General features: G+C 46.0%; 1 protein-coding gene across 7 annotated transcripts in view; it reads right to left on the bottom strand.

The window, feature by feature from the left end:
* The window catches only part of LOC110497344 (endophilin-A1), a 54,950-nt gene extending 35,059 nt beyond the window's left edge, over window positions 1-19,891 (bottom strand). For 3 of the 7 annotated variants that reach the window (XM_090209564.1, XM_090209565.1, XM_090209569.1), the window contains exon 1: window positions 18,975-19,235. In XM_090209564.1, coding sequence (XP_090065690.1) covers window positions 18,975-19,019 — 45 coding nt within the window. In that variant the 5' untranslated portion in view covers window positions 19,020-19,235. Of the gene's footprint in view, window positions 1-18,974; window positions 19,269-19,776 lie in introns of those variants that run through there. The other 4 variants (XM_090209566.1, XM_090209570.1, XM_090209567.1 and 1 more) reach the window with 3 other exon arrangements.

Raw genomic sequence — 19,891 nt, 5'->3', positions numbered from 1 at the left:
CCTCACAGACCTAAGCAAACGCTCCTGCAGACCGTCAATCAGACAGCACCGGCCGAGCCCAGATATATATTTTTTCTAAACACACAAAAAAACAATATGCCTAATATTGGCATTGGTGACTGAACCCGCTGTGAGTAATTACAAAGCCCCTTTAAAGACTCACATGTCATTCTATTACATTGAGCACAGGGTTTATTTGATTAAATTTCCTCTGTGTTGATAAGGTCGTGACTGGGAGGGAAAGGAGATCCAGGATTGTAACGATATACCCAGACCTCAGGGCTCAGACTGTCATCAAGCCAACTGAATACAGAGTAGGAGAGACAAGGGCTGCATCTCAATAGTCAGTGGCTCAGTGGCTTTTACTTTAGTCTACTTGGTAAATATTTCCTGCTCTCGTCTCTCCTACTGCCCTCGTCTCTCCTACTGCCCTCGTCTCTCCTACTGCCCTCGTCTCTCCTACTGCCCTCGTCTCTCCTACTGCCCTCGTCTCTCCTACTGTATTCAGTTGGCTTGATGACAGTCTGAGCCCTGAGGTCTGGGTAGATCATTACAATCCTGGATCTACTACACCAACTACACTGTTGGTTAATTAAGGGCTTGTAAGTAAGTATTTCATAGTAAAGTCTACACTTGTTCACTTGTTGTATTCGGCGCATGTGACACAAAGTTTGATTTGAGAAAGCACTGAGACAGCTTCCCCCATTGACATAATACACATCCAGGCTTTGGTTATAAAGCTAAGATAGCACAGGGGGAGGGAGGGAGGGAAGGAGGGGAGAAAAACACAAAACCACATGTGTGTGCACGATGTGTGTGTGTGTGTGTGTGTGTGTGTGTGTGTGTGTGTGGTGTGTGTATATATATATATATATATATATATATATATATATATGTGTGCGTATGTACTGTGTGTGTGTAAGTGTGTGTATGTATGAATGAATGAAGCATACGTGGGTGGGTGTGTGTGTGATGTGTACGGTGTATGTGTGTGTGTGATGTGTGATGTGTACTCATCCATATTTAACGACTACTGCCTGCGATAACGGGAATAAGCAATTGCTGGATCTCAAAGCCTTTCTAAGGCAAACAATTCAGGGTGACGGGGCTGATGGGAATTGGAAGTGTGCCCAAGGAGTCATTCAGAAACACACAACTGGGAAATCCCTAGGAATGACTGGAGAAAGCCCCTTTGAGGATTTCATATATTAACATTAACATTAACACACACACACACACAACCAAGGCTGCCGGAACCGCAGTCAACTTCCTCCTCTTAGCGTTGCCATACCAACCAACTCAAGTCTCTGACCTCTTCCCCCTTTTCTATCTTTGTTCTACCTCTCAATCATTCATTTCTTTTTCCACAAGTGTTCTCCACAGTACACACACACACACACACACACACACACACACACACACACGCACACACACACACACACACACACAATTCAGTGAGGGGGAAACAGTCGTAACACAACGGCATTATCCACAGGTATTAACCAGGTGTCTAACATGTCCAACAGATGACCAATGTGAAACCAACACTTCCAGCTAAGTGACTCACACAGTAATTACAAATACCTAAATCCTTTCTTCATTTTCTCGTTTAATCTAAACTCTCTAATCCCTCGTTCATTGGGGTGCTTCACCTTCACATGGCTTTCACCTATTAAGTCAGATCTGGGACGTACTTCAAGGAAGATAGGAAGGAAGGAAGGAAAAAAAAATAAGAGTCTATTTTAAAAGTATTAGGGTTAGGTGTTAGGTTTAGGGCTACAATTAGGGTTAGTGGTTAGGTTTAGGGCTACAATTAGGGTTAGGGGTTAGGTTAAGGGTTAGGAGTTAGGGGTTAAGAGTTAGGGAAAATAGAATTTTGAATGGGAATCAATTGTTTGGTCCCCTCAAGGATAGTGAAACAAATGTGTGGTGGGAGGATCCTGTTCTGGTAATAAAGCTGTATGATCTGGATGTGCTACATGTGTAAAACACAGTGGAATTGTGTGTGTGTGTATGTATGTGTACAGTATGTATGTATGTATGTATGTACAGTATGTATGTATGTATGTATATGTTGAGGGTTTACACCCTGTATGTGTTACCATACAATGATCTTCTCCTCCAAGGAGAGAGAAAAGAGGACGTGAGGAGTACGCAATTGAGATCTGGCACAGCCAGATGAGGACTGGCCCCGCCTCAGAGCCTGGCTCCTCTCAAGGTTTCCTCCTAGCCACTGTGCTTCTCCATCTACATTGCTTGCTGTTTGGGGTTTGAGGCTGGGTTTCTGTATAAGCACTTTGTGACAACTGCTGTGTAAAAAGGGCTTTATAAATACATTTGATTTATTGATTGATCTTCCCCAAGACCTTAAAGGAATCAAGCGTAGGGACACACAAAACACACTTCAAGCACACACGCATGCTTAATCACAGTCCACACCCACAATCACACTCCAATACTGCATACACACATGAATACCACACACACCTCTCTGGTTTCTCAAGGGGGGTTTGTGCGGTGGAGCACATGTTAGTGCTAAGGCCAGCTGGTGCAGTAATGACACGGTCCACTGTGGCGTCTATGAGTCATCGGTCGACCCGATTGGTCCATGGGAATGAACGGATGCTCATCGACACACACACACACACAAAGCCTGCACCCTCACACAGTGCCCCAGAGTTGGCCCCCTCTGTAGTCACCATTCATTATCCTGCTGCTGATCTCACCTGACAGATACATGGGTCATTCAGCTACAGAGGCCTGTACAGACCCTCTCCTCTCCTCCTCTTTCCCTCCTCCCTTTTCCTCTCCCCTTCCTCCTCTCCTCTCCTCCTCTTTCCCTCTCCCCTTCCTCTCCTGCCTTTTCCTCTCCCCTTCCTCCTCACCCTCTCCTCCTCTCCTCTCCTCCTCTTTCCCTCTCCCCTTCCTCTCCTGCCTTTTCCTCTCCCCTTCCTCCTCACCCTCTCCTCCTCTCCTCTCATCCTCTTTCCCTCTCCCCTTCCTCTCCTGCCTTTTCCTCTCCCCTTCCTCCTCTCCCTCTCCTCCTCTCTTCCACTCCTTCTCTTTTCCTCTACCCTTCCTCTCCTCCTCCTCTCCAAGGCCTGATAAGTGCCCTAGCCCATAGGCCCCTCTGTTCCTCTTTCATCCTTTCCTCTCTACTCCCCCTCTCTTCCCGAGTTACAATAAATCACATACAAGGATCCAAAATTTTTCACCACCCCCCTTCACATTTACTCATTGACAATGGGTTTACACTGCAATAAAATGTGCTTGAAATGAAATCTTGTAACTACTAATACTCTATGGGTTCATGCCCTCTTGTCCAATACCTGACCCTCTGATATATCAGAGGAGCAATGAGACTATAGATCACTGATATTACCCTGACACCACACCCAGTGCATTACGCTCACGTCCACAAATGACAGACAGAGACCGCAGTACCCATCATAGTTACAGATGTAGGATCTTAATTTGATCGCCCTGTTGCAGGAGAACTTTTCAGCATTGCAGGAAATGTAAAACATGTAGTGTATGAGGTTGAAAAAGGTTCTGAAGTTGGTCATTTCCACTTTGAAAAACAAAGAATGTCCACATGTCCTGTTGCTGTAGGAATATTTCCCTGCTGTAACAAACTGCCTTAATGTAATTTGCATTTTGTTGTGTTACAACCTGAATTTAAAATGGATTAAATTGCAATGTTTTTATCAATGACCTACACAAAATACCCCATCATGTCAAAGTGGAATTATGTTTTTCGAAATGTTTACAAATTAATAAAACATGAAAAGCTGAAATGTCTTAGTCAATAAGTATTCAACCCCTTTGTTATGGCAAATTACGTTCAGGAGTAAAAATGTGATTAACAAGTCCCATGATAAGTTGCATGAACTCGCTGTGTGTAATAATAGTGTCAAACATGATTTTTGAATGACTACCTCATCTCTGTACCCCACACATACAGATAATTGTAAGGTCCCTCAGTCGAACTGTGAATTCCAAACACAGATTCAAACACAAAGACCACAGAGGTTTTCCACTGCCTCACAAAGAAGGGCACCTATTGCTAGATAGGTACAAATAAAAAACACAGATTGAATATCCGTTTGAGCATGATGCAGACATTAATTACACTTTGGACGGTGTTTCAAAATGCCCAGTCACTACAAAGATACAGGCGTCCTTCCTAACTCAGTTGCCGGAGAGGAAGGAAACCGCTCAGGGATTTCACCTTGAGGCCAATGGGGACTTTAAAACAGTTCAATAGCTGTGATAGGAGAAACCTGAGGATGGATCAACAACATTGTAGTTACTCCACAATACGAACCTAAATGACAGAGTGAAAAGAAGGAAGCCCGTACAGAATACATGCATCCTGTTTGCAACAAGGCACTGAAGTAAAACTGCAAAAAATGTGGCAAAGCAATAAACTTTTTGTCCTGAATACACAGTGTTAAGTTTGAGGAGAAATCCATTACAACCCATTACTGAGTACCACTCAGTTTAAAGCATAGCGGTCGCTGCATCACTTACATTTTAGTCATTTGCAAGCACCATGCTCTACCAACTGAGCCAGACGTGACCACCATGTTATGGGTATGCTTGGAATTGTTAAACACCTAGAAAAATCCTAGAAGAAAACCTGGTTCAGTCCACCAGACACTGGGAGATGAATTCACCTTTCAGCAGGACAACCTAAAACACAAGCCCAAATCTACACTGGCGTTGCTTAACAAGAAGACAGTGAATGTTCCTGAATGGCCGAGTTACAGTTTGGTAAGACTTGAAAGTGGTTTTCTAGCAATGATCAACAACACATTTGACAGAGCTTGAAGAATTTAGAAAATAACAAATGGGTAAATATTGTACAATCCAGGTGTGTAAAGCTCTTAGAGACATACCCAGAAAAAATCACAGCTGTAATCTCTGCCAATGGTGATTCTAACATGTATTGACTCAGGGATGTAAATACGTCCATTTCTACATTTCATTTTCAACAAACGTGCCAACATTTTTTTAAATATATGTTTTCACTTTGTCATTATGGGCTATTGTGTGTAGATGGGTGAGAACCAAAATTGATTTATTTCATTTTAAATTCAGGCTGTAACAACATGTGGAACAAGTCAAGGTGTATGAATACTTTCTGAAGGCCCTGTATGTCCCTACAGCAATCTATTATCACCATCCATAACTCAGGTGTGTGTGGTCAGCTCTCCAGACACAGAGACACTGTGTGTGTGTGTGTGTGTGTGTGTGTGTGTTTGAGAGAGGTAGGGGGAATTCTATCTCTAATAGGATTCTGGTAATAAAGCTGTGTGGCCTGGATGCTCCGCATGTTTAAACACAGAGAAACTGTATGTGTGTTTGTAAGTGTGCATGTGTGTGTTCTCCTGGGCCGTGTCATCATGTGCATGTGTGTGTTCTCCTGGGCCGTGTCACCATGTGTGTGTTCTCCTGGGCCGTGTCACCATGTGTGTGTTCTCCTGGGCCGTATCACCATATGCAGGTGTGCCTTACTAGCCACAGATGTAGCACTGATGACTCCTATTGAATCCATCCGATTTCTGACGCCCCTAATACTGCCTCCATCTTGGACCGGGCCAATGCTGAACATGAAACAGCCTATCATCAACACATAATACCAATAACAATATTTAGATTTTAGAATACCATGTGTTAAGGAACCCCTCACCTGTCTTCCTTCTGGAGGCTTCTGGAACTTTCCCCTCCCAGTCCATCCTCTCAGCCCCAGCCTTCCTGTGTTTCCCAGCCGCAGTAGGTGATGCCCAGAATATGTAATATCTAACTCCTGAATAAAACATCTTTCATGGCCTGAATACTGATGTTATGGGGGGAGGGGGAGAGGGAGAGACGGAGGAGAAAGAGAGAGCTGCTATATCTGCCTCCGACCAAACTGCCTAGTTTATTGTCCAGGCGTCATCACTCTCCAAGACAGGGACGGGGAAATACAAAGGAATGAATGAGTGATGACTGGCCGTGACTGTGCCGTCAGCTCATAGAACTACACTCTCCGGTAACACTTTCAGCCTACAGTCATGACGAGAGAGGATAGTTTTTTAAAAAGTGTCCCTTTCAATGGTCAGTCATTCACAAACACAGAGAGAACTTTAGAACAGTAGGCTAATTAGTGGAATTAGCTGTTCACTAATCAGTGTCCATGTCACCATTCATTGTCTCTCTCTAGGCATTAGTTGCCTAGCTACGGGGCGTTCTAACCCAGGGCAAAGGGATTAGGATTATCGGGAGTGGTTCTGTGGATGTCATCTATTAACCTCTATAATACTGATCCAGAGTCAGCCCAGCGCACTACCCGTTCTCTGTATTTGACAAGCTCAGCTCACTCAATACCCTAATGGACTGGGCCTGTACTCACAAAGCGTTTCAGAGTACGAGTGCTGATCCAGGATGTAAGCTGATTTCTGGGATGTCTCCTGATCTGACAAACAGCGCTGTAGCTCTGCTACTTTCCATAGGCGGATGCATAGGATTGAGACGCAAACAATGTGAAAAATACATATCTAGCTAAACTGACAGATTCATTTTTATTATGTTACTTAGGATGTACTCTAGGGGGGTTTAAACAGATCATTACACAGCTCCACATTGTGTTGGGGACAATAAAAGGCTGCTTCCAACCTTGTTTTGGAGAATTTGGCAGTACGTCCAACTGGCCTCAACCCCAGACCATGTATAATCACACCAGTCCAGGACCTCCACGTCCGGCTTCTTCACCGGTGGGATCATCTGAGATCAGCCACCTGGACAGCTGATGAAACTGTGGGTTTGCACAACCAAATAATTTCTGTGCACAAACATCTCAGGGAAGCTCATCTGTGCACCCGTCAACAACCAAAGTACTTTGAGCAAATACACTCCAAGAAGAGGTACTGTAAGTAAAAACACAGTACATCCTGAGGGGAGGGAATTGGCAGGCAAATATCCCGAGTAATATAGAGGTACTTTGAAGAAGAAAATAAAGCTCAGATAAAAAGGAGGGGTAAGGAATATCTTCAGGTTTCTGGAGTGATGAGAGGATCCAGTGTACAGCACCACTTCTGCTGTACTGCAGAACTACATTTAAATTGGCCAGGACTACCCTCACACACACCCACGCACCAAGGAACGAACACACACACCCACGCACCAAGGACTACCCTCACACACACCCACGCACCAAGGAACGAACACACACACCCACGCACCAAGGACTACCCTCACACACACCCACGCACCAAGGAACGAACACACACACCCACGCACCAAGGAACGAACACACACACCCACGCACCAAGGACTACCCTCACACACACCCACGCACCAAGGAACGAACACACACACCCACGCACCAAGGACTACCCTCACACACACCCACGCACCAAGGACTACCCTCACACACACCCACGCACCAAGGACTACCCTCACACACACCCACGCACCAAGGAACGAACACACCCACGCACCAAGGACTACCCTCACACACACCCACGCACCAAGTAACGAACACACACACCCACGCACCAAGGACTACCCTCACACACACCCACGCACCAAGGAACGAACACACACACCCACGCACCAAGGAACGAACACACACACCCACGCACCAAGGAACGAACACACACACCCACGCACCAAGGACTACCCTCACACACACCCACGCACCAAGGAACGAACACACACACCCACGCACCAAGGACTACCCTCACACACACCCACGCACCAAGGAACGAACACACACACCCATGCACCAAGGAACGAACACACGCACCAAGGAACGAACACACACACCCACGCACCAAGGACTACCCTCACACACACCCACGCACCAAGGAACGAACACACACACCCACGCACCAAGGAACGAACACACACACCCACGCACCAAGGACTACCCTCACACACACCCACGCACCAAGGAACGAACACACACACCCACGCACCAAGGACTACCCTCACACACACCCACGCACCAAGGAACGAACACACACACCCACGCACCAAGGACTACCCTCACACACACCCACGCACCAAGGACTACCCTCACACACACCCACGCACCAAGGAACGAACACACACACCCACGCACCAAGGAACGAACACACACACCCACGCACCAAGGAACGAACACACACACCCACGCACCACGGACTACCCTCACACACACCCACGCACCAAGGAACGAACACACACACCCACGCACCAAGGAACGAACACACACACCCACGCACCAAGGAACGAACACACACACCCACGCACCAAGGAACGAACACACACACCCACGCACCAAGGAACGAACACACACACCCACGCACCAAGGAACGAACACACACACCCACGCACCAAGGAACGAACACACACACCCACGCACCAAGGAACGAACACACACACCCACGCACCAAGGAACGAACACACACACCCACGCACCAAGGAACGAACACACACACATTTGTCGGCTAGTCCATTCTAGGACAATTCAATTGACAAATCTACCATTCTCCACTCCTAACAGAACAATATCCATGCATCCTTGGTCTTCGGGTGCTTTAGCCCGAGAGTATTCACTGAAGCTCAGTACAGGAAGTAAAGGCAGCATTGGAGATTCATAGCTACTCGCCACCATCTCTCACTATAACAGTCTTTTCCCAAATCAATACAACCGCTGTAAAGGCATTTACTCCACCCATCAATAACTGAGTAATGGACTTTTGCCAGTGGTGCAAATAAACAATATCTTCCTATGAGCTCAGAAGAAAAACAAAATCAACCAGGAAATAGACCAAGATTGAAGGGTGAGAAAGTGTTAGTCGTTGCGTAACGTCTCATTGATGAAGGTATATTGAGCTGGTTTCAGGAGCAATACAGATTTCTTCATGAGGCAGTTCTAGTGTAAGACTATTAGGCAGTGTGTGTGTGTGTGTGTTAGCTTATTAGGGCAGCGCTGAAGTGAGAATCCAGTCAGTGAAAGATGACTATAGAGATTGTGCCGTGTGTGTAGGTACATCAGGTGTTTGGGACTTGATCCTCTCAGCTACTGTTCTCTTCTTTATTCCCCTGCCTACAGTATTTTGGCATGAGTCCTGCCTTTCCCACCATCTCCCTTTATTTCTCTCTCTCCACCCCTCTCGCCCTATCCCTCCCTCCTCTCTTATCTCCCAGATGGATCGGTTCTCCCCTGCACTGCACTGCAGTATACATGACTAGGAGCAGCAGAATGAGAAAGAGGAAGGAGAGGCAGACCAGATGACTCACCCTCTCCTCTCACAATCTGCGGCCCTACAGGCCCCTAGGCAGGCTGCAGCCACATCCAGGGAGTCCAACGCTGCTGCCACACACACACACACACACACTACTAAATCAGCAATCACAATGGATGCACACATAAACATGTATTGACCAAGCACACAGAACACTACTAAATCCATCACAACGGATGCACCATTCCTGAAGTAGACATACCCTAACGCCTCTCTCCACAACGCCTCTCTCTCCTCAACTACATCCATACCAAAGACACCATGCTAAATGTTATACGTTGCTGCATTACTATAGTCAGGTGGATTATACCGTGGTCCTGAATCCACAGCTACATCTTCCTGAGCTGAAAGGGATTCCCATGTACTGAGTGACCCTGGTCTGCAGTGCTAGAGGCAGCCTTTGGACTGTTCTAATGATGACAGCTAATGACGCGTGTCCTCCAGACACTGTTGATGTACATGGTGTTGTACCCTCTTCCAACTCGGCACAGACACAGCAAACACACACAGGCTGAATATGATTGTGTTTGTTTGTGTGTGGCCTTGCTGCAGGGACTGCTTGCTACTACAGTGGATGGATTCTCTCCCTCTGCAACAAGCCATGGAAAGGGGATTTTCAAGTGAACCGAAGTGAAGAGCAGTCGTGGATGTTTTGTCTCGCTGGCCTCTTGGAGACGGGCCCTTTATACTCTAATCAGACGGCACCAAATGTTCTGGAAACACCAGCCTGAGAGGCTGAGAGGAAGACAACAGTTGCTACATAATGTCAGAGACATTATCAGTGTGTCCTCGGCTCAGGGTGGCGTCTACCGGTCACGATAACATTCAACACGGGCAGATGTTTGATACGGGCAGTTCAACAGGTCAAAGGTAGAACATCAGTACTTTGTTACAGTAGATCAAATACAAGGGAAACAATCATTCAATTACAATCATCAATGCCTTTGTCATCTCTCCCATCTATGGTAAACAGCACTCAGATTCATCTTCTTCCTTTAAATAACCACTTTACACCAATCAACAAGAGATCAATGACACTACCAATCTTCTGATTGGCAGGGAAATGTGAATGACAGGAGGCAGAGCAAATGCCTTTAAGGGACACCTGTCACAATGCCCAACGTTGTAAGCTCTGCAATAGTCTATATGCCGGGGAGCTAGGGTCAGTCTGTTATGTCTGTTGGAATTCTCCCGTCTTATCTGGTGTCCTGTGTGAATTTAAGTAAGCCCCCTCTAATTCTCTCGCCCTCCCCTCCTGGCAGGACCATGCCTCAGGACTACCTGGCCTGATGACTACTTGCTGTCCCCAGTCAACCTGGTCACGCTGTTGCTCCAGTTTCAACTGTTCTGCCTGCAGCGATAGAACCCTGAACTGTTCACCGGACGTGCTACCTTGTCCCGCACCGGCTGTTTAGGACTCGCTCTCTACCGCACCTGCTCTTTAGGACTCGCTCTCTACCGCACCTGCTGTCTTGACCTCTGAATGCTCGGCTATGAAAAGCCAACTGACATTTACTCCTGAGGTGCTGACCTGTTGCACCCTTTACAACCACTGTGATTATTATTTGACCCTGCTGGTCATCTTTGAACATCTTGAAGAACAATCTGGCCTAAATGGTCATGTACTCTTATAATCTCCACCCGGCACAGCCAGAAGAGGACTGGCCACCCCTCAGAGCCTGGTTCCTCTCTAGGTTTCTTCCTAGGTTCATGCCTTTCTAGGGAGTTTTTCCTAACCACCGTGCTTCTACATCTACTTCGTTATTAAAGATTAGTGCAGAGGTAATCTTAAGTGTACAAAAGTCATGCAAGACCGAAAGGTTTTAAAAATGCTGCACACACTTCAGAAAGAAAGAGAGAGAGAGAGAGAGAGAGAGGCAGAAAGAGAGAGGAGGCAGAGAGAGAGAGAGACTTCTTCTAATAGACTACAGACCATCTCTAATTAGGAGAATTGCGGCTAGATGGGACCGACTTATTTTCTCCCTGAAGGGGGAACTACTGTACAACACAAAAGAGACAGAAGAAGAAGTAGGAAAGAACCACTGCTGTAGTTTCTCAATTCCTCTTGCACTTGTGATTTGCACATAACCTTGCCTCATGTGTTCATGCTGTTCTGATACCATATCTGCATGATGATGGCAGCTGTAGTCTAGAACAGATAGTATTCAGTTACAGCTCTTCCCACGCTGGACTGACCGAGATAAGAGGTTGAATGCACCTCCACGTATTATGGAGAGATGTCTCTGTCTCGGTCACACACACACACCCAACCTTTCCAAAACAAAACCCCCACACGTTGCTTCATGCTGGTACCACAGCTGTTGCGGACAAAGCAGAGCAGTATAAACCCTGTTCTCCACCCTGGGATAAACACGGCCATGTTTTACACCTGTCCATAGGAGTTACAGAAACACCACCCATTGGTCCTTTATTTGGAGATGTGGAGTTGGTAATAAAGCCATCATCAAAATGACTATCAATCTCTCTACTCATCATAATCGTCTTGAAGTTGTCGTCTATGCTATTCTGATAACTACCATGTGATGGGGGAGCATAGAAATAGAACCTGTCATAGATATGAATTCTGTCATTCAATTTCTATGTGGGGAAACATGTCTGATGTCTTCCACTGACCTGGTTCAGTAGCTCTTAGTGCCACCTGATATCCATAGAGAAACTGCAGCATCATATCTCAGGAATACACACACACACACACACACACACACAGACCAGACAGACCAGACAGACACATCTGCTCGCACGCTGTCTTGCTGCGGTCTATCTGTGCCACAGTAGCTCTCAGAAGAAGAAAGCACAAGAGGCTTGAATCATTTATCAGACACAGCAGTGGAGTGAAGAAACGCTGCTTCATTAAGAACAGTGACTTAACACACAACGTTCACAACGCTCCACTTTAACCTCTACTGAACAGAGACCTCTATGCTATTTTACTCCTGTTCTCACCCATGTAGCTAAGCCAACCATATTAGCCAGTAGAATAACCTGCCATGTAATAGGGTATAAGAAGATTACAGTAGCCATATAGCTTAGAATCACCAATGTCGACAGCATTAAAATCAACTAAACGTGTCGGCGGCCCGAGTTTCCCTTCTGACATTTATCTAAAACATCCATTTCTGTACAGCCAAAGACCCTGCAGACACTTTCTGAAGTTCCCCATTTCCTCTCCTCCTTCCCCCTCTCTCTTTCTCCCTCCCCCAGCAGTAGATGTTTTTGAAGGTATTTTTAGTTACCTGTTGGCAGACTGTTAGTCTGGCTAAGACCTAACTCTCAAAGTCCTCCTTCGGATGTTAGAGCTTGGAGTGGCTCTTTCATGTTGTCAGCACGATGTGTTTATAATGAAGGAGGTCTGTGATTTTCCTGGTTGGTTCTCCTCCATGTCTTTCTGACTTATGGACAACCACACAGGCCCCGAGCTCCGCCCCCTTCCATTACTACTGTTGGATTTTCATATCCATACATTTGAGAGAACCAATCAAACACATCACTCAAATTCTGAGACAAAATTGCATTAACAAACGGCCTCTAGACCAGTGTGTCACAGCTCTCCCCGTGCTGTGATTCACGTGGGTCGCGTCAGCCAGGCTAGTGTCAGCCAGGCTAGTGTCAGCCAGGCTCGTGTCAGCCAGGCTCGTGTCAGCCAGGCTCGTGTCAGCCAGGCTCGTGTCAGCCAGGCTCGTGTCAGCCAGGCTCGTGTCGGCCAGGCTAGCAGACTATTACCATTAGATGCAATGTACTACGGAGCTACCATGGGCTAAAAACAGAACGTCACAACCAATGTTCTGAGGAGGGCATGTTCTGGTGAAGAAGAGGGTTTCCCCTCTAGCATAACAGAACATGGGGTAGACCAGGGGCTACCCTTGCAGCATTGGGGAACATCCAGCATGCGCCACATCTATTTCTATGGGTACAGGCACTGTTCATGACACAAACTGTTCACACTCCTCTTGGTGGTGGAGAGAATTTTGCAAGTTTAAAGCTTATTGTCTTGCAATTCTATACATTTTGCCATGTCCAATGTGTATTCATGTGATATTTGAGTGGCTAAAAAATGACAACAATATCTACGGGCTAAAAACCTAAATAAAAAAAACAGCTGATATGGCCGACTTGATCTGGACATTTATAAATAGCTCTCGAAGTAATGACATGACTTACATGACACGAGGAAGTGATGATGCACTACCCAATTTAGAAATTGCACCTTGTGCATTCTACTAATCTACTAGCCTAGTTCATGCGTTTGCCCCACAACAAATGTTAGCCTAGTTCATGTGTTTGCCCCACAACAAACGTTAGCCTAGTTCATGTGTTTGCCCCACAACAAACGTTAGCCTAGTTGATGTGGGTAGCTGTGGATAAGCAGTAGTCTATGACGTGTGAGAGTCAATCATGCCATGGCTAACATTCAGTATGGGGCCTCTCATCCTACCATGGGAATATAAGCCTGACATTTGGAGAGCATCTGTTCTCCTCCACACTAACTGATGCTTCTGACTCATAGCTCTCCTTCTTTGTCCCTCTATCCCTCTCTCCATTTCCTTCTTCCTCTTTCACTAAGGACAAAGTCGACGGATGGCGTAACACACACACTGTCCTCTAGAAATACTCTAAATAACACAACCAATTTGGAGAAAAACATCCTCGGCGTGAGTCATCCTAATTGCTTCCCAAATCAAAAGACGTAATACAGTCATGTTTCCCAGTGAGCAGGAGAGACTATTTCTCATTGCACCTTATTAAACTTCTGAAATGTCTCATTTCAACTTATAAAGCTTCTCTAGGAAGAGATCAGGATGGATTTGTGTCCAGTGATGGAGGGGGACTTGGTTGCTTTAACCTTCCCTCTCCTCTCTCACCAATATTAAATGGACTGCATTGCAGTTGCCCTTGTACAGTGCGTGCGAGAGAGATTGTGTAAGAGAGTGAACAGTGTGTGTGTGTGTGTGTGTGTGTGTGTGTGTACACAACTGTTTAAGTGTGTGTACTAAATCCCTCAGTGAAACCAGCAGCTTTTTATGGCCAGTTGTTCCCCACAGAGCCCTGGCCCATAAAGCCTGAGTGAAGAAGGGATAATGCACAGCGTGCAGGAGGGAAATGGAACATAAAATATACACCACAAAGCATCTGCTACATAATCACACAGGCAAGGCAGGGTCTGATGGGTAATTAGCCGTTAGCATTAGCTCTGGTCAATGTCGGGTCAGTTGAGATTCCCGGGACATCCAGTACAATAATGTTCTGGATCATTACATCTGTTAGAACTGATTTCAGATCAGGTCACTGGACCTTAACCACTATGAGCCAAAGCCACAAAAGGTGACCCTGGATCAGATGTAAACCTTCAAAGAAACAACATACACTTTTTACCTTTTAGAGATGGATGCTTTGTCTTGTAACCAGAACGACCACATATTAAAAACTTATACCAAATCAAATGACATCTTATTGGTCACATACACATGGTTAGCAGGTGGTAATGCAAGTGTAGCGAAATGCTTCTAGTTCCGACAGTGCAGTAATAACTAACAAGTAATCTAACAATTCCACAACAACTACCTAATACACACATATGTAAAGGGGTGAATGAGAATATTTACATATAAATATATGGCTGAGCGGCATAGGCAAGGTGCAATAGATGGTATAAAATACAGTATATGCATGTGATATGAGTAACGTAAGATATGTAAACATTATTAAAGTGGCATTATTTAAAGTGACTAGTGATTAAGCAGTTGCTGTACCAGGCTGTGATACAGCCCGACAGGATGTTCTCGATTGTGCATCTAAAAGTTTGTGAGGGTTTTGGGTGACAAGCCAAATTTCTTCAGCCTCCGAGGTTGAAGAGGCGCTGTTGAGTCTTCTTCACCACGCTGTCTGTGGGGGTGGAACATTTCAGTTTGTCTGAAGTGTACGCCGAGGAACTTTAAAACGTTCCACCTTCTCCACTGCTGTCCCTTCTATGTGGATTGGGGGGTGCTCCCTCTGCTGTTTCCTGAAGTCCATGATCATCTCCTTTGTTTTGTTGACGTTGAGTGAGAGGTTGTTTTCCTGACACCACACTCCGAGTGCCCTCACCTCCTCCCTGTCGGCCGTCTCGTCGTTATTGGTAATCAAGCCCACTGCTGCTGTGTCGTCTGCAAACTTGATGAATGAGTTGGAGGCGTGAGTGGCCACGCAGTCGTGGGTGAACAGGGAGTACAGGAGGGGGCTGAGCACGCACCCTTGTGGGGTCCCAGTGTTGAGGGTCAGCCAAGTGGAGACCCCACCCATAAGCCCCTCCCCCCTCCTTAGGCCTGTTCATCCACCCATCTTCCCCACTGATCTCCTATGTCAGGGGACAGGCATAACATTTGCTCTCAGATGAATAGAGGGAGCCCTGCTGTCACTGCATGGGAGACTGAGTGCAGCATGCAGAGTGTGTGTGTGTGTGTAAAGGCAGATAGCAGGAGAGAGCTCCTCCTATACCTCCTGAGGTTTACACACTCATACACTTATACACTCACATTGGCCAGCAGCATACCACTCTGCATCCCACTGCTGGCTTGCTTCTGAAGCTAAGCAGGGTTGGTCCCTGGATGGGAGAACAGATGCTGCTGGAAGTGGTGTTGTAGGGCCAGTAGGAGGCACGCTTTCCTCAGGTCTAAGAAATATCCCAATGCCCCAGGGCAGTGATTGGGGACATTGCCCTGTGTAGGGTGCCATCTTTTGGATGGGATATTAAACTTCTGTCCTGACTCTCTGTGGTCACTAAAGATCCCCGGTGTCCTGGCTACATTCCCAATCTGTCCCTCATACCATCATGGCCACCTAATCATCCCCAGCTTTCAATTGGCTCATTCATCCCCCTCCTCTCCCCTGTAACTATTCTCCAGGTCGTTGCTGTAAATGAGAATGTGTTCTCAGTCAACTTACCTGGTAAAATAACAGTAATACATTAAATATAGGCCCATTGCTGTAAAGACCAACGATGTATGACTACATCTGTATGTCTATGGTGACACATACACACAGTCTCTGGGTGCTCCGAGGTCAAATCTAAAGGGAGAGAAAAGGTTTCCCACGGTGACAGTGACAGACAGCTCCCTCCTTCAGGTGTCTTGACCACAACTACATCACTATTCTACCCAGACATGGCTTGGCTACTTCTACCACAAGGATATTTGTACAACTCACTGTTCCTCAAAGTAGTAGTACATATACTCTGACAGGTTGAAACGGCCTTATGATACATTAGAAACCATTAACTTGCATCATTCATTGGTAACACATTGCATGTGGCGTAACAGTTATGGGACACAATGTTCAAAGTGTATTGAACATGAACTGAATGTTGAGATCGAAGCAGCTGACATTCAATGACCTGTTGCTGTGCATTTGGCAGTATTCATTGACTGTATGATTCAGTCATTGTCTTTGCTTGTCTCTTAACAAGTGACTGCACATACAATATTACTGAATTGACTGTCAGCTGATGACTAATGTCATGTGTGTGTGTGGGGGGTGTGTGTGTGTGTAGTGTACTAAACCAGTGTGAGAGAGGACAGAGGCCTTGTTTAGACTTGACAGTTCATGCCGTTTTAGTGTTCTGATCATAGAGTTCTGATCATGGAGTTCCGAACGCGTCAGGCATCTACATGAAACATGTCTACCGTGTCCACAGTGTGTCTGGATTCCCTTTTCCAGCACTATATTCAAATGCCAGTATTCACTCTACAAAACGGTGGAATAGGCTAAATATGATAACACAACAACTGATGTCAGTTGCTAACTACCGTAGCAAACTAGCCAGCTAACCTCTGTAGCTAGCCTGCAAGCTAGCAAACAAACACTACAGGGATTGCAAACAGGTTAGCAGAACTACCAAACAAAAAATAGTTTTTCTAAATATTAGCTAGCTGGCTAGCATTTATAAGGCCAGCAAACATGTTCCTCACATGCTAGAAACGCATTTCCTCCAATGTTATAATGAAAAGGTGCCTCTCGGTCCCAAAACACAAGTTTTCTGGAGACTTGTGGAAGAAGTGCTGATGATGTCGCCCACTGTATGCGCTTTCGGTAGCCTGATTGCATCCACACTGAGGAGGAATCCACACACAATGCAGCCCTGACCACCTCCTGAAGTGGTCAGCCAGATCTGAACACAATCAGACCACAAAGCCACTTTTGTGTGTCTAGGCCAGTCTTTTCAATGCGATCTTCGCATTCTGATAGCAGAAGTAACATGCAAGTGTCAAGTGTAGACATGGCCAGAGTGACAGGGTGACTCAGCCCTGTTCTAGGTCCTCCTGCTGCGTGTGGCCCAGAGCGCATGTCACCCTGCACTCCAACACAACACCCCCGCGAACTCTCCAGGGAGGTTAAACCCAGCTTGAAGATAAAATGTAAGCCCTTCAGTTAGAGACACTCAGGGCTGGTGCAGAACACGTCTTTGGACATCACTTTGGCAGGACTGAACCGGGCGTTTTAAAGGGGACAGGCCAATGGGGCGCACAGACACTTCCCAACGGTGTCTTAAATCCGTCCAAAGTGATTAAAACAGCATTAGCTATAGTCTATTTTTAAACCAGTAAAAACACTAAACAGAGATTGGGATGGCCCTAAACCATAAACCATATTGCAGTGTGTAGATGCGTCCACCGGGATGCATTACAATTATACTTAAATGACGGATCATTTCACACATTGTACGGTTTTCTGCATCGTCAGCAAGTTGGAGAAAGCACCCCGGGAGGAATTAGATTCAGTAGGCCTAACTCTAGACAGTTTGTCAGGACAGTTAGATGTCGGTCGTGAGATGCCCGGTTTTAGAGGGCGGCGAGGTCAACCTGCGCAACCGCGTTGGGAGGATTTCAACCAGGACTCATTTAACGGTTACATAAAGGCGATTTAATAACGCACTGGTCTAGCCCTTATGGTAGAAAAAACAGATAATAACATTATTCGTTGTTCCAAGCTGGAGTTTTTCTCCGGTACAGGCGGAACGTCATGTGAAGTGGAGAAGGTGTACCCATCATCACATTTTCAGACCATCTGTCCTGTACCGACGGTCTGTGATGTAGACGGTCAGTACTATCCGGTATCCTTGGGACGTCCCTACACTAAACACTAATCTTAACCATTTAAAACATGGCATTTTCCAATCCGCTAGGGACATCCCAAGGATCCCGGATAGCACGGACCGTAGAGCAAAGGGATTATCGTGAAAACAATCCCCATTTTGTTATTTTGACCTGAAATCACTCTCTGCATAGAATGTCAAAGGTTAATTTATCACTCTCTCTGCACGTTTCAGAGGGATAAGAATGATGCGGCCCGTGGCGCATTGCTGCGTCGCGCCAGTCCTTTTTAATGTCATTCATTTAGGGGATTCGAGCGCCATTGAAGGGATACATACAGTGCAGTTGTGACAGGAAGATCAATTTCCTCACAATAAAGCGTATTAGCCATGATGCAACCGCGAATATGCTACAAACTGTCTACCACGGAAAAACGCTGCGCATAACTAATGAGGCAGATACCGTTATGTTATCCTTTCAACACCAACCTCACAAAGCATTAACCAGCAATCACGAAAACCCTTGACATTCTCAATGCATCTACACGATTAGGCTACTATATCCAAAAGGCACGACAATGTCCTGTATTATTTGAATTAACAATGCGGCTTACCTGAGTAGCTTTGTGGAACTGTTTCTTAAACCCAGCTACAGACATGGCTCCTGCTGCAATACACGACGATTCTAGATGGATTACGAGCTGATGTGGGATTGTTTTGCAGGAATCTCGGCTCCTAATTGCGTGGGATGATATTGCTTCCGAGGAAAACCCCTCTGTATTGCTCTTAACTATTGGGAATCTCCTTTGAGCGGGGGCCGTGATCAGTGATCAGCATAGTCTACCGAATGTCAAACACACATGTACGACACGCCAGTGACGTCAGCGCTCCGCAACCAGGCTCTTTTTTTAAAGCAGCAGCGTAGGCTACAGAGTTGGCCAGTCTATCTACCACTGCACGACACGGCATGTTTAAACGGCCATACGCTGTAATCACGCCATTTTAGAGGAGAGTGTGGCGAATAAGGGGATATAAGCGCTAAATCGGGACGTGACATGGCAGACAAGTATGAAAAAACAAATTGGCACGAAGGGAATTACATCACTTGAAGCTAGAATCAAGAATCGGCCTTTCATTCCCATTTTAATAGCCTACGAAATCCAAATAGAACAATGTGCATTACAACCTTGTTATACACCACAGATTAAAAAGGCATATGGGGAGGCAGGGTAGCCTAGTGGTTAGAGCGTTGGACCGAAAGGTTGCAAGTTCAAATCCCCGAGCTTACAAGGTACACATCTGTCGTTCTTCCCCTGAATAGGCAATTAACCTACTGTTCCTAGGCCGTCATTGAAAATAAGAATTTGTTCTTAACTGACTTGCCTAGTTAAATAAAGGTTTAAAAAAGGAGCCTACCAGACATTGTATCCGCAGTAGCTATGAGTTGGGAGTTTCAGCACCACGTACGTAGCCGGTTCTAGCACCATGGACAGCAACCAGCATGGGCGCTCTAGCAGGAACGATTGGGCAC

The sequence above is a fragment of the Oncorhynchus mykiss genome, chromosome 19 (assembly GCF_057628025.1).
Source record: "Oncorhynchus mykiss isolate SJ-2025 chromosome 19, ASM5762802v1, whole genome shotgun sequence".
NCBI classification, from domain to species: domain Eukaryota; kingdom Metazoa; phylum Chordata; class Actinopteri; order Salmoniformes; family Salmonidae; genus Oncorhynchus; species Oncorhynchus mykiss.
This window is presented reverse-complemented; position numbering and strand designations above follow the sequence as displayed.